General features: G+C 33.3%; 1 protein-coding gene and 1 non-coding gene across 5 annotated transcripts; one reads left to right on the top strand and one right to left on the bottom strand.

The window, feature by feature from the left end:
• Positions 1-2,782: 2,782 nt before the first annotated feature.
• LOC125066757 (N-alpha-acetyltransferase 35, NatC auxiliary subunit) lies at positions 2,783-15,031 on the bottom strand. Of its 4 annotated transcripts, none has more exons than XM_047675032.1 (14): positions 14,949-15,031; positions 14,125-14,207; positions 13,662-13,813; positions 12,987-13,210; positions 12,203-12,383; positions 10,905-11,094; positions 10,020-10,201; positions 9,385-9,624; positions 8,264-8,404; positions 7,470-7,633; positions 6,634-6,814; positions 4,320-4,477; positions 3,881-3,974; positions 2,783-3,162 (listed from the first exon to the last, which is right to left on the bottom strand). In XM_047675032.1, exons 2-14 carry the CDS (start codon positions 14,201-14,203, stop codon positions 3,022-3,024), a joined length of 2,127 nt encoding a protein of 708 aa, XP_047530988.1. In that variant the 5' UTR covers positions 14,204-14,207; positions 14,949-15,031; the 3' UTR covers positions 2,783-3,021. The 4 variants fall into 4 exon arrangements, with proteins under 4 accessions (XP_047530988.1, XP_047530996.1, XP_047530972.1 ...); XM_047675040.1 differs by having other exon boundaries at positions 14,972-15,026; XM_047675016.1 differs by having other exon boundaries at positions 14,869-15,023.
• On the top strand, positions 8,762-8,833 carry Trnad-guc. The gene has a single exon. It is a non-coding gene; the product is annotated as a tRNA-Asp (tRNA).
• Positions 15,032-15,421: the final 390 nt, after the last annotated feature.

Raw genomic sequence — 15,421 nt, 5'->3', positions numbered from 1 at the left:
TAAAGTAAACGGTAATATTAACAAATTTTACTTAAATAAAAAACTTATCTAATTTAAGTATAAATATGATTTATTCCTTCTTTATAAAAAATAAATTTGTCGAGTTTTGTGACATTTGTAACTCATAATAACCATTTTGCGACTTAGCACTACGCTGGCGATACATAGGTTAACCGAAATGGATACGTGATCAAACATAGAATAAATTACCTAACTAAGTTAAATTGGTTTTACTGCGAGGCGTTTATTGACTTTAGTCGATAAATTAATTGGTAGTGTAGGTACATAACATGTACGACTGTACGCACTGGCAGGCAAATAATTTTATATGGAAACCAACCTTTTTATGGGATTTTATTTATTATACCTTTGCAATCAAACAAATACAGTGAATGAATTTCAGTTTAATATGTTGAGTAAAAAAGATTTAAAATTCTGTCACAGGGTTTGACCAATGCATAATAACAAGCGAAACTCATTAAAGCAAAAATAATACCATAATATATTAATGAGTACTATAATTATATATTTTTTATATATTATATCAAATAAATTAAAAATAATACTTACTTTAAAAGCCATCATCATAACCTTAATATATTTTTAAACGTTTAATTATAGCTAGGTATGTATTTGAAAATACTTCAACTAAGACTAATTTTTATTCTGTGGCGATAATAGTGCATCACCACGCCACTTCGCGTTTGAATTGCAATTTTCTTGTATATATGTTAAGATTTGTCGTATGAACTTTATTATATATATAATTTATTACTAGACTATACTTGGTTATTACAATAAAATTTTTATTTGCAGGTTTTTTTTTTTTTAATTTCAAAATATTTACGTAATCATTGCACATGTAGAAACAGTGTTCAATGAAATGGATTCAACGCTTCAGCTCAGACGTCGCTGCTGTCATTTCTAATAAGTTTAATTAAATAAATACGAACTCTACGTAAGTGGAGTCGGCGTTGACGTCTATAAATAAAATCATGACTACGGATTGCAGATTTATAACTGATCCTCGCCCATGTTAAGTCCTAACATATTGGAAAAAGGCTTGACTAATTAATGTTATATAATTTTGTGAATGATTATCGCGTCAACAAAATATGCCGATTTTTAATATTATTTAATAATAATATTTGATGTAAAATATTTATTTGCTAATTGCTACACTATGAACTAATAAAATATAGTAAAGTATTCAACCCTTTCATGTGCACATCTTTGTATAGATTAATTTCGATTGATTTAAATTATAATTCCCTTTTCATACATAAATATTCTATTATTATTATTTGTTTACGTAATGTATTGTTTCTAAGGCGCGTCTTCAATATATCACTAAAGCTTCTTAAGAGGTGAATATACGTCGTCGACCTTGCTCGATCGAAACCTCACACCCTCCGTGCCCTGTAATTGAGGAGAAATGTCACAGGTCCATTCAGAACGACGTCTCGTCCCGGACTGATTTATTGAGTAACAACGGGCACCAACCCAAAACAATCAATAATGAATTGTAATACTTAGTAAATAGGGTATTGACAGCCTGTAAATTTGCCACTGCTGGGCTAAGGCTGAGGAGAAGGTTTGAAACACATTCCACCACGCTGCTCCAATGCGGGTTGGTGGAATACACACGTGGAAGAATTTCGTTGAAATTAGACACATGCAGGTTTCTTCACGATGTTTTCTTTCACCGACGAGCACGAGATTAATTACAAATACAAATTAAGCACATGAAAATTAAGTGATACTTGCCTGGGTTTGAACCCAAAATCATCGGATAAGGTGCACGCATTCTAACTTAGAGCCATCTCGACTGGGCAACTTTCGTGAGTGAAAATTAAATTATGTAATTTAATAAAAATTAAAATATATGTAGAAATATACTTAATTAAATATATGTATATAAAGTTTAATACTAGTAGTTGTACACTACACACGATGGCTATGGCTAACTCATTATTTTCCCAAAAGATATTTATAGTTGTTAACTTTGAATGAGTGCCGGACGTACATACACAACTGTTGTTTTTAACAATATGACGCCACCAAAATTACTAACACCTTTTTTACGGGGATATAAAAATGATTCATAATTTTATGGCAACAAAGCCTGTTTATTTTGCCGAAATATATTTTTGCGGCTTTTTATTAGAAAAATCCCCTTTATATATAATAATATACCCTATTCAACAAATCTAGACTGATTACTTACTATATTTAATAAAGGTATTTGATTGTCAAGTCACAAGTTAGCATTTTTCCGTTTGTATCTTTTTTTTACTGAGACTTATCCACGAGTTAAAAATGACATAAGCTGTCAGTGCATAAATATGTCAATAAAATCCGAACCAATATCCGAATAACATCCAAATGGAGGAATGTATATTTGTATATATATATATCAATAAATATAAATATTGGACAACATCACATACATTACTCTGATCCCAATGTAAGTAGCTAAAGCACTTGTGTTATGGAAAATCAGAAGTAACGACGGTACGACAAGCACCCAGACCCAAGACAACATAGAAAACTAATGAACTTTTTCTACATCGACTCGGAAGGGAATCGAACCCGGGACCTCGGAGTGGCGTACCCATGAAAACCGGTGTACACACTACTCGACCACGGAGGTCGATTTTTTTACCTATTATTAATCAAAATATCAATAATTGAGACGATCATTCTACCCTGTCATACTACTTGGGACTTCCAAGATTACATCCAATACAATTTAAAAAGAGGGGAAAAAAAAAACAAATAAGATTTTATAATATTATATTCCATATAAGCCACAATATTTATTTAAACACGTTACTAATACAGTATGTACAGTTACACCTTCCACTAAATATTAGTCGATTGAACTAAAACTTCATAATCATAAATAATTTCATATTTTATAATAAAATTATAATATAAATTTTCGTCTCAAATTGAAGTTACTCTCCGTCTATAAAATCGTATCTATAAAAATGTTAAATGTTTATCTTGTAGAATTTATTACACTAATTTAATTATAGGAAAATGTCTATGCACCGAGAAGTCGAACTCAGGAGGCGTCGTCGAATCCTTTTTATGACCGCCGGCCAGCAATTTTAAAACTACAAAATTCGTTTTCGCTACTTTCAGAAGATCCGTTACCTGAAACAAAACAGTTACTTATAAAAAAATGTCCAAGTTAATATTCCGCTATTGTAATAACCGATTTTATGGAATTGGCATTCCAGTAAATTCCCACGGAGAGAAGCCAAATAAACAATTTTGACATTGAATTGACACCGTCGGTCGAAATCTTGAATTATCTCTGGTATGGTCTATTCAATTAGAAAGGTGAAATTATATCGGCGTGCATTAGTAGTGAGTGACGTTCGTGCTTACAACGTGTCTGTGTGCGTGAGATGCAAATACAATACAAATTTACTTGATGGTAGGGCTTTGTGGTAGCCCGTCAGAGTAGGTACCACCCACACTTCTACTATTCTATTTGATATTCTACCGCATAGCAATACCCAGTGTAACTACAGATACAGGGTACATAACATCTTAGTTTCCAATGTTGGTGGCGCATTGGCGATGTAAGGAATGGTTAATATTTCCATTGTCTATGGGCGGTGGTGATTACGGATCAACTGACTGCTACCGTTAATCTGTCTAGGACATACCGGTCGTATTGTGATAGGGGTAGTATTGTATTGCCTGATATATATTTAACAATCTTCCTCTTTATATAGGATATATAATCATTGAACAAATTAAAGTGAACTAGAAGGTCGAGTACTGAGGGTCATTTATTAATCTAAACTACTATAGTAAATAATTACGTATAATTAGTACGTAATTTAGACAAGTGTATACGCACCTCCTGGTCCGGTGTTGTTACCGTCTCTAAAAACGTTCTCGCTTGCTGGAAATGTTTACATCCAGCTACGTACAGAATTATAGGATTTTCATATCTGTAATAAATATTTAGACAAAATTACGATACCTTTAAATATTTGATACAAGACATTACTTTGACATATGTATTATTATTTTTATTTGTGGTTTTTACTCAGCCTTTGTATTACTAGATACTTAGATGACTACACTTGGAGGTCACCTCACGAAGTTATCCCACACCGGCGAGCAAGAGTTGAATTATAAACACAAATTCAATAATATAAAAATCCAGTGTTTTTATTTTATTGGGTTTGAGCGTATGAGTTGAACATCTCAGTTCCATGTTGATAATTACACTGACCTAATGCTTGTTCGTGAACAGTCAGGTTAGCACAAAGGACAGTACATATAAAACTTACTGAAATGGCTGCGTCATTTCACAGAACTCGTGGTAATGAACCTGCGGGGGCGTGAGGACTGACAGCGGGGCGAATCTATGCTTGTAGCGGACCGCTTCGTTATCGAACTCGGACTGCGGCTGGCGGATCTTTCCTTGCAGTTTAAAAGCGACTAGAGCCTGTGAAATATATATTCGTCAGAAATTAATAAAATATATTTATAAAAACATTTTAAACAGCGATATTGATGATTATCGAAAGATATAATTAGAGAAAACTAATAAATAAATATGAAAGAAAAACATGTACATATAGCGAAATATTATTATAAAAAGCGACGAACGGGTCCAGTATACTGTAGTCGACTACAGAGGCACGCACGCACACTCACAATAAGAAGCGATTAAGTACGTAGTACACGCGCCACACGCACACACTGGTGTTGAATTCGGCGGAGATGGCGAATGACGACGTAAAAGAGCCTCATTGTGTTTGCCATTTGTGACTTTTATTTACTTCTTCGACTTCCGTCTTCCAACAATATGACTAAGTACTAAATTAATGCCCCAAATTATAAACAATTAATCCTTATCACGTGCAAGAAAAAGTGAAAATAAATTTATCATTTATTCTTATTATTATCAAACAGCCACCATTTTGGAGATGTTCTAAACGGACGAACAAAGTGTACGTATATCGCTTAGAGTAGAAAGCGTTCGTGCGCGTGTGCCCACCCGCGTCTTGTGAGTATATGCGGACGCACTTGTGTGTGTGTGTGTGGGCGTGCGTGTAGGAATGTTTGTCCGTGTGTTGTGTGTTTAATGACCATACATCAAAAAATAGCTCCGAAGAAAATTAAAAATACAAAGACACGACGTCTGATGAGGAACTGCTCTCAATAATTTGTGATGTACATTTCCCACGGAGATTGACATAAATAAAACCAGCTGAAATAGAAAACAATGAACGTTTGACAATAGTATGCTTTTCCAACGCTATATTGCTCTCGTGACGTCACTGTAGAAATTGTGCAACATGAAGCTCAATTGTGCAACGCGTTGTACAAATAGTGCAACATGATGCCCAATTGTGTATCATGATGTACAAACGATGGAACATGTTCAATTTTCAACACTCATCTGGCCTCCTCAATTATGCCCCCGGTTTATGTTCTTATTTTAAATTTAAAAAATATCTAATCTACTATATTTCCCAAAAAAAAAAACAAAAAACACTCAAAAATTGATAACCTGTAAACAATTGAATTGAACGATAAATATTTCTTTTAATTAATACCTTTAAACTATTGTTTGGATACTATTTCATATTTTCTTAGATAACAATAAAAATATGTGCCCAGAACTACAGTTCTGCTTTCGGAAATATTATTATCTCTTTTAATAGAATTTTAGACTTTAGTTTTGAGAACTATTTATGATAATGAACGTCCAGTTGGAGAAATTATTCATGAGTTACTTATTAGCTCACTAATTGAAATAGTCTCCAAAAATGACCACAGCGTACTAGTTAATAACAATGAGTGTTTACAAACTGGCAATATGTACGGTCCAGATAAGTTAAACGGTATTATAATTTAAAGACAACACATGTATAAATTTCATATTAATTACATATATTTAATATGTTATGTGACCAAAGAGTGACAGAAAAAAATCAGTATAAATCGCAGGGACTTGACTTGCACTTGCCTAAGCCTTCTGATATTTAATTGAAAAGAAGAATATTATGGGTTCATTCTGTGTGTATACGTCACTGTCAAAGCTCGAACTACGGTAAATCTTAAGATTTTTCAATAAAACCTAAGATTTACCGATTATGAATGGTAAATGTCCATAAAACTTTGGGATTCGAACTTTTACAATCATTCACTTGGTAAATCTTAGGATTTAAATGTAAGGTTAGATTAGGTTGGAATGGTAAAAGTCCGAAAAAGTCGTTCCTTTATAATAAATACTTACATTTACGTTACGTTTTACTGGAAAATCTTAAGATTTACCTTAGTTTGAGCTTTTACAGTAACATATATAAAATGAGCTAGAACAACACAGTCACAATATCTGTGCAAGTAATGAGGGAAACGAGATCCCCTTCAGCGCTTTGCGCTAGCCTAGTTTTTTTTTTTTAATAAATAATCATTACTTAAAACATATATTTCTAGTGATGTTTGTTTTTCACACCGTACCAGTACCCTTATATAAAGTCATCGACGCCGGTTGCCAATATTCTGTGACCGGGTTGTATACAATTTAAATTAAACACGTACGAAACTATGGATCCAGCTGGAATGCAATAAACATATCTCTGCGAGTCGTACCTTGAAGTACCCGCCGCACATGTTCTGCATGACCTGACACATGAGGCCCTCCCTGGCGTACGGTCGGCTGCGTTTCTTCTTGCGAGCTGCGATACGTTTGGGGTCCTTTCGCTCCCCCGACAGGTTCTCGGCCCGGCCCAGCGCCGACACCAGCCAACCGTACAGAAACTCATACAGGTACCTGCGCGACAACATCGCATCCTATGTTTTATTATTTCGGAACGATAAATAATAATTACTTTTCATAGACCGCAATTCAGAGGTAGTCACGCAATTACATCATGTGTCAGACACTCATCATATAATCATCCTCCTGCCCTTATCCAAATTTTAATTGGGGTCGGCGCAGCATGTCTTCTTCTTCCATACCTCTCTCTCAGACGTCATCTCACAAGTAACATTATTTCTAACCATATCGTCTTTCACACAATCCATCCATCGTTTCTTGGGTCGTCCCCTACCTCTATATCCATCCACATACATTCTCAAAATCTTTCTCACAACATTTTCATTAATGTGTCACACACACATTGTAACATGAATTATCACCTAATGTATGAAGTATGTGGTGCTGCAATCCTGTGAATTGTCGACCTCTTCTTCTACTTCTAAATATGTAACGTAACTATAGGTATGTAACTACTACTTTAAAGTTCTAGCCACAACACGACATAATCTACAAGATTTTTTTTTTTTTTATATCAATCAACTTAATCAATTGTTTCGTTATTTAACGTCGTCTGTATTCAATAGCGTATGGAAGTTAGGTGTTCCAATTTTAAACTGGGATTAGAAATGTGCTCGCTGTGTGTTGTCTGTTGTACGGTCATGCTCACCAGAAGATGTAATGGTACTCGTGCACGCTGTACAGCTCGAGTTCGAGGCCGGACAGCAGGTAGGCGATCATGACGCGCAGCACGTGGTACAGGATCCACGTGCCAAAACACGCGCGTGGAGCCGAGCCCGCCGCGCCGCTCACCAGCGCGTCCACGCTCTCCGCCTGCGATACATCGTAGAATTATAACACTGGCCGACTGGCTCATTACCCACCCGATGGAAAGTGGATTACACCATCAGAAATGTTCTCCATCCCTGTATCCCATCCATGAGTGAGATATTAAAATCAATTTAAAAGTGAAAATGAATTGAAAACCACAAATCAAAATACCAACTAGTGACCCCTGGCTTTGCAATTGTTCAATCTGTATCCAGAAAAACAGAAAAATCGAAATGTCTGTCTGTGTTTTTCAAAATAACTGACACTTTTATATTTGTTTGTTTGTTAGATTTTAATGAACATAGAATCGAGCTAGGAGGAAACTCAAGGACGAACGTAATTTACTTTTTTTGTAAGTATATATATAGTACTCAATATTATTATAATTTCCATATATCTAGATATCGTAACATAAATATTGAATTAAAATTGTTAACACGTCGGTATCTCTCTTGTGGTGGCCCCGGGACAGTCGGCCCGGTTACCTAAATTCGGCCCAGAGCGCCTGCAATAATGACAGTAATTCCGTACTGAACCTGACTGACGTACGTCTTCGTGCACGTTCATTACTTGAGTCGATTCAAATATATAGTAATGTTGCCAGCGAACAATCGTCCACGGGAAGTAAGGTACCTCCTCCTGCAGCGCGGCGAAGTCGTCGAGCAGCAGCGCCAGCTTGTCCCGCTGTCGCGCGCGGTTGTGTCCGCACACCTGCACCAGCACCGCGAACGGCCGCACGCAGCGCACCAGGAAGTTCTCCACGAACTCGCGCGCCTGCAACACGAACATTACATTTTCATTAAAGTTGCGAACGTAGGTATATTGACCCCTGTGTTATATTTTTATTATACTTTTATTTTAAGAAAAGTAATAATAATATTAACGGAAATAAAACTTTTGCTTATGTTATTCTAGAGATGTTATAAAAAACGCCTAAAATACTATTAAGATATTACATATAAAAACCTACTTACATTAATTTATATTCGATTAACAAATAGGTACCTATGTTTTATTTATACATTTCAACTGCTATGACGTCACTGCTTGGGCCAATGAAAGCTAACGAGTTTATATTAATAAATAATCAATGGATGAACTTGAATGAGAATTTCGAAAATATCATTACAATCCTCGGTAGTATAGTGGTAAGTATCCCCGCCTGTCACGCGGGAGACCGGGGTTCGATTCCCCGCCGTGGAGTTCAAATTTTTTTTTATATTTTTTATTTTTTTTAAGCTTATGGGTGTAGTTTAGTAACAAAAGTTAGTACTTCATATTTTAAAAAACATGTCAACTTTGTTTGATATATTTCCAGTATTGTTATTCCAGTTTGTCTTGTTATAATCGCTAGCGTATTAGACTATGTGAGACTTGTACATTATAATGTCTATCCAGATAACTCGTATTTAAAACTGGACATCGAAATTTAAATTAATTTATACTATATACTACAATTTATACAAAATATATTTTTTTAAGTCTTCTAATACTTTGTAGAAAGTTCTTAGAAAAAAAAATTAAGAAATAGGCGCAGAATATTGGTGATTTTAAAAAATCATAGGAGTGTTTAAGCCCTATTAAGGGCTTATGTACTTATAATAAGGGTATAAAGGGATTATTGGCTCACAGCCAATAACAATATGTAAAATTGCACCCATACAAAGCTGGGGCAATTCACTCGTATCATAAAACATCTTTAAGGTAAGTTTAATTATTAATTGATAGAAATTTACAAAACTCATTTCACTTACAGGTGGATTTGGTCCAATAGTAGACTTCAGGGATAGCGCCGGTGGATTTACAAATGACTTTACAGACTCTCTCAGGATTTCAATAAACGCATGCTGAGGTCGTTGCCGTCCTTGAGGACTATTGACATTACTCTGAGCCATAGACGCAGTTATCGCTGGAGATGGACTCAAGTATAGCAACTGTAGAGCAGATCTAGATAGTATACACGCACGTTGCCTGCTGAATTCCATGAAAAAGTCCTAGAAAGAATAAAATTGTAGTGTAAATTGCCTCATCATGACCTTGCCCTTATTATATAGGTCATATTGTATGTAAGCTGTATAAGAAATAGACTTGGAAGACTTTTGCTACCGACTGCCTACCCTATGCCAAACACCTTGTGAATGTGCTTAATTGATGAGTGCGCTTGAAAAAAGTGCTTAGTAACACATTCCACAGGTCACTCTTTATATATATCTTTTAATTATATCGTATTCAATTTATATATATAACCAAAAAACTATGAATTCGACGGGTTCTACTAGGAAATGTAAACACTAAAACTGCTTTAAACATCTGGCTTTCACACATTTTTATCATGAGAACGAGTCGTTAACCATTGCTTTATATATTCAAATGTCTATTGGTTACTTACCAAGGCGGTGTGAAAATTTGTACAGGATTTAATCTTCCACGCGTGTCGGAGTCTCGTGACGAGATCGTCGAAGTACTGCAACGCTTCGAGTCTTGGCTTGATGCGCGTGTATCGAGGAAACGTTGGCGGCAAGAGGCGTTGGTTTATCATTGGCTCAAAACCCATTGGGTTGGGTATATCTACTGAAAACAATAACTGTCTTAATAGATGATATCATAGAAGATTATTCCAGACACTTGTGGCCCTTTTATAGGGTTCAGGATTTTCGTTAAAATGTCTAAAGTGTACACAAAAAAATATCTAAATCTAGACCATAAAATACAGAGTTATGTGATGAAATTAGTTTAAAGAATTCTAATAAAGAGGTTTCATTTGACATATCAAAGGAATGATCTTGAAATGAGAAATACAAATAAATATTTTATTATCATTTTAGAATGTATATATTTAAAATATATCAAATTACTTATACGAAGATTTATCTTTAAAAAATCCGAATCAATAATGTGTACTGTACAGGACTCACAGTATACACTTTGGCCTATTCCGATCGAAGAAGGAATAGAGATAAACTAATCTTAGATTTGCGTATGCCAAGCAAAATAATATTGTGCTAAATATATTGTATACTAGTTCTTGACTAATATATTTTTATTTATAATACAAATGTATTCAATTGACCTACTTCTATCCAAATTAATTTCATTTCCTAAGTTTCAATAACAGTTTCGACAACTTTTGAGCTGTGAAATGTGTTTTTATTTGGCTTTTGTCCTCTTGTGACTGGAACAGACTTTAAATGAATACAATAAGTCTTTAAATTAGCGAGAAACAAAACACTACGAAATCTACAGGAACACCGTTCTAATTTTAACAATAACTTACGGTTTTCAAGCGGTTGGGTTCCTTTACTGGCCGTCTTTATGATCACCTTCATCATTTCAGAGCAGCCGTTCAACAGAGCAACACAATCCGCACCAGACTGGGAATCTCTCTTTGTTATTAAAAGCAGAGCTTGGTAGAACATTCTCGTAAATCGAATCCGAGCCGCTAATGCAGCCCATAAGTTATTAGCCTGAAAATATATTCAATACTTAAATTAATAATTATAGAACCGAATGGACCGGTCAATTGGATGGATTATATGGATCTTAATCAAAGATTGTAGTCTAAAATATAGGAAAGCATCGCTGTATTCATATGTTTCATCTTATTCTTGGTGATAAATGTATATACATAGCGAGGAGCCCTTTATTTCTCACTGGAAAAATGTGTTCCACGTTTCCCTAACATGACGTGGGAGTGTGTAGGACTCGCCGGTGCTCAGGACGCTTAGCACGCCTTAGTACACCAGATTACCCACAAAAACACAACAGCGGTACCCTTTCCGTCTCTTCAGCGAGCGTCACAGGATCGCTTTCGCATGCTACCATGACAGAGTGAGGAGGCTTGACCCAAAAGACATTTGCCTCTTTTGTAAGTAATAATTATCATCGTCACATTATACTTATGAAAAATAAGCACTTTGTCCACTATTTACCAGAAAACAAGACCGAAATGTTATGATAAACCATGAATGTCAATCATACAAATTTAAATACTTGTATCATTGACATTCATGGTTAAAGATTGTTCATGTCTAATCGGTATCTTTATTTAAATAATAATGATTACTTTAATAGAGAAAACTAATTATTAGTCCATCAAAAGTTCCAATTTGAAGAGGCAGTGTAACTACTACAAGGTACAAGGGACTAATCATCTTAATTACCAAAGGTAACTAAAGGTAAAATTGGTCAAAAGTTTTAACAGTGCCATTATTGGATATTATACATTGTCTATGGACATTAGTGATAGCTAACAATCAGATAAAAAAAAAGTTTCTCAGACAAATACTTTTCTTTCACAGAACTTTTTTTAAATGAATATATCTTGATTGTTTTAATTATATGATCAGAGTTCTAATTTAAATAATAATGATTACTTTAATTGAGAAAACTAATTGTTAATTCATCAAATTTATATATTAATCAATAAAATATAGTAACTCTTTCGGACAAGTTGTATACAACAGTATATAAGAGAGGATTTGTTACTGTGTGTGTAAAAGAATGACCAACCAACAAACTTGCAACATAGTAGAACTGTGTGAAAACAATTACAATAAACAAATGAAACTGTACCTCATCCTCTTGACTTCTAGCTTTTTTATTCAGCTCTTCTTCCTGTTCACGTAACATTGATATACATTTTTGTTCACTGACTTCTAAGCTGGCATCATGCTGGTTTCCTGATTGTAGATTTGAACCTAGACGATAGCCATAGCCCATGGGAAGAAAATCTTCCTCTTCGAATACTTGTGCCCTGTAAAGAATTAAAGGCCACTTTTTTAATAACTTATATTTAATGTCTAATAGACTGTGTTACATACATATACATTATGTGTATTATATGGTGCTTATGACAGCGCTGTACAATACAAATTGTTTTTATTTTTTATTAGATGTACTTGAATATACAATTTTTTATTTTATAATTTAATCTTATTTTTTTAGTTGGTCATATTAGACATTAGTATCCCCTAAATATATTCCCTTGAACTGTCATTAGTATTTAGGGAATTCTAATGACAGTTCAAGAGTAAATTCAAATTACTTTTACAAATGATAATTTCATCTAATTTATAAAATTTAATATGGAATTTATATTACAAAGGAAATTCATAGATTCAAATCCTTCGTGGTAGAACATGCTATGAGTGGGTTAGTCACAACCCAGATATCCTTGTACAGAGCCTTAACACCAACTATTACAACAACATAAATGCAGAATATTTTTGCAATTCCCCAAAATGGATTCTATTGATGTCTGTTCTGTTGTATGGTGTTATCAAATTGTCTCAAATAAGGTGAATATTAAAAAAAAACAGACAAAACACAAATGGCATAATGATAACAATATCCTTACTTTGTTATACAATCTCTTATACAATCCAGGAGTTTGTAGACAGCGATGCAATATGCTTTCAAAGGATTGTTGATGATTGAATGAGGTTGGTGTAAATATACATTAGTAAATACTGTTTGTGCTAGAGAGTGGCCTTCCAACCAAGAAACAATGCAAGCCACTGTCGCATCTATTATTCCTATGATCTCACTTGGTTCTAAGTCATCAATTTTTAATTTCCCACTCTGAAAGAAAATAATTAGGACATTACAAAATTATCTTGTGAACAAAATATGTGATTACATTCCATTCATTTTTAATCAACTAAAAACAAATAATAATGTGTAGGTATCAGGCTGTATCAGCCCATAATAATATCAATGTGTTAATAGTTCATGTGATTATCTTTATATTTATTGTAGATATAATTATATCAACCTTTACTGATAGATTTTTAATTTTAATGTTAGGTCTGTATGTTATAGGTGTCATAGGTGATGAACTAATAAAGAAATTGCTACTATAATGCTGTTAATATGTAGAGAACAAGAGAACATTCCAATGAACAATTGTGATATAATAAATTATAATTAGTCTTTTAATAATAAAGATTAATTGGAAAAACAAATATAGATATTTCTTATGTATGGTCATGATTTTATTTTTGGGTATGAAATCAAAATATGCTAATCTTACCAATACAGCCTGCTGAAAGTTTAAGGGCTTTGGATTGCCTCTATTACATAACATTCCAGCATCCATTTTGGGGTCCATCATCTCAATGGCAGACATCGCCTCGAATAACCCAAATAGATGTCCATCATGCAACAGTTCGCCTAACTGAAGATCTAAAAACATAATTGATGGTATTTTATTTACTTGGTAGTAAGTTTTGTGTAAGCCCGGCCTGCAGGTACCACCTATACATTAAATATTATACAGTCAAACCAATACTCAGTATTGTTTTTCCAGTTTGAAGGGTCAGTGAGTGTCAATATCAACAAGCACAAGAGATCATCTTCTATCATATATTCATCTAACAATGTGAAGAATGGTTAATATTTCTAATAGTGCCAATTGTCTATGGACAGTAGTGGTCTTTAGGAATTGGGTAAAAAATAAAGTTTTATAGACAAATACTTTTTAAAAACAATTATACCTTGAATATTTTTAAAAAAATCCGTAGTTATATCAACCCAGTTGTAGGTGACTTCAGGTGATGTTGGTAATGATTCCATTGTCCTGTAAAGGTTTCAATATACACAATAAATTAAAATATTTGTTTCAAAATTTATAGTTTTTATAATGCCAAATTAATATTAAGTTCATGTTACTCTAATCAATGATAAATATTCCTAATATGATTTGGAAATGTATATATAAATTTATTGTATATAGATGTAATATATCAATATTAATTCAAGTCAAGTCGTCCCCAAATAGTTTTACAATTTGATGGCATATATATTTAAATAAAAATATGAAATGAAATTGTAAGCAAATACTTTAAATTGAAATGATAGAACTATTCTTGAAAATATATTAAATAAATGGAATATAATATATAACTAAAAATAAAAATACTAAACTTGATTATTGTATGTATTTATATTAGTATAACATTGATATAACTATGTATAAGCGTCATGAAATAATTGTGTTTTTTTTTTTAAATATAGCTGATACACACTATATGTGTGTCTTTGCCTATAAATAATAAGCAAGAGCTTACCATGACAGAAAAAGAAGAGTGTTCAGATTCTTAAGCCAGAAAATAAAATATCAAGATATGCAACTTGTTTGTTAAGGCTTTATAAATAAAATAGTGAAAAATCGTTTTAATTGTAAATGAAACAAGAGGTAAAATAGGAATTAAAAAAAAAGCATGCATAACATTACTAACCCGTCACCATCGAAAAAATCATCTGTATCACCCATTTTTGAAGCAAACTAAAATGTCTTATAATCAAGAAAATATATTACCATTTAATTTTAGTTATATATACCTAGAAAACAATCAATGTTGGGAGTCAAATTTTGGATACCGCATTTGACGTTTAGTAGAGTCAAGAAATGACAGATCACAGATATTGATTGTTACTTTGATGATTATGACTACTGGACCAGTCAGGGTTGCCCAATTTTTAAATTACATTTGAAAAGTGTACTTGTAATATGGATGGATGGTAAGTGAAAAAGTAAAAGAGTTTTTTAGAACCTCTTTTACTAATTCTTTAATTTTCTAATATATGTTTATTCAGCAGGTCGTAAGGAAATCAAAATAAATGAGCATTTTATTATAAGTTTAAATGCCTAATATCGATTAATTTCTTAAATCTTAGAAATTAATTACATCTTTTAAGTACAATTGAAACAATTATGCCACTGTTGTGTTGAACAATTCAGACATTAGACTAATAAAAACTTACAGGTGTAAACTATATTTTTCACTATTT

Source organism: Vanessa atalanta, chromosome 1, assembly GCF_905147765.1.
Source record: "Vanessa atalanta chromosome 1, ilVanAtal1.2, whole genome shotgun sequence".
NCBI lineage: Eukaryota > Metazoa > Arthropoda > Insecta > Lepidoptera > Nymphalidae > Vanessa > Vanessa atalanta.
The sequence above is the reverse complement of the archived record's forward strand: the minus strand, read 5'-3'. Positions and strand labels throughout refer to the sequence as shown.

Bases quoted from the DNA above. Each gene is read 5' to 3' on its own strand.
- LOC125066757 (XM_047675016.1), bottom strand. From the start codon at position 14,903: ATGGGTGATACAGATGATTTTTTCGATGGTGACGG. The intron at 12,384-12,986 runs GTAAGGATATTG...AATTCTTTACAG, and splicing joins ATAAGAGATTGTATAACAAA to GGCACAAGTATTCGAAGAGG. The intron at 6,815-7,469 runs GTGAGCATGACC...GTTGTCGCGCAG, and splicing joins GAGTACCATTACATCTTCTG to GTACCTGTATGAGTTTCTGT.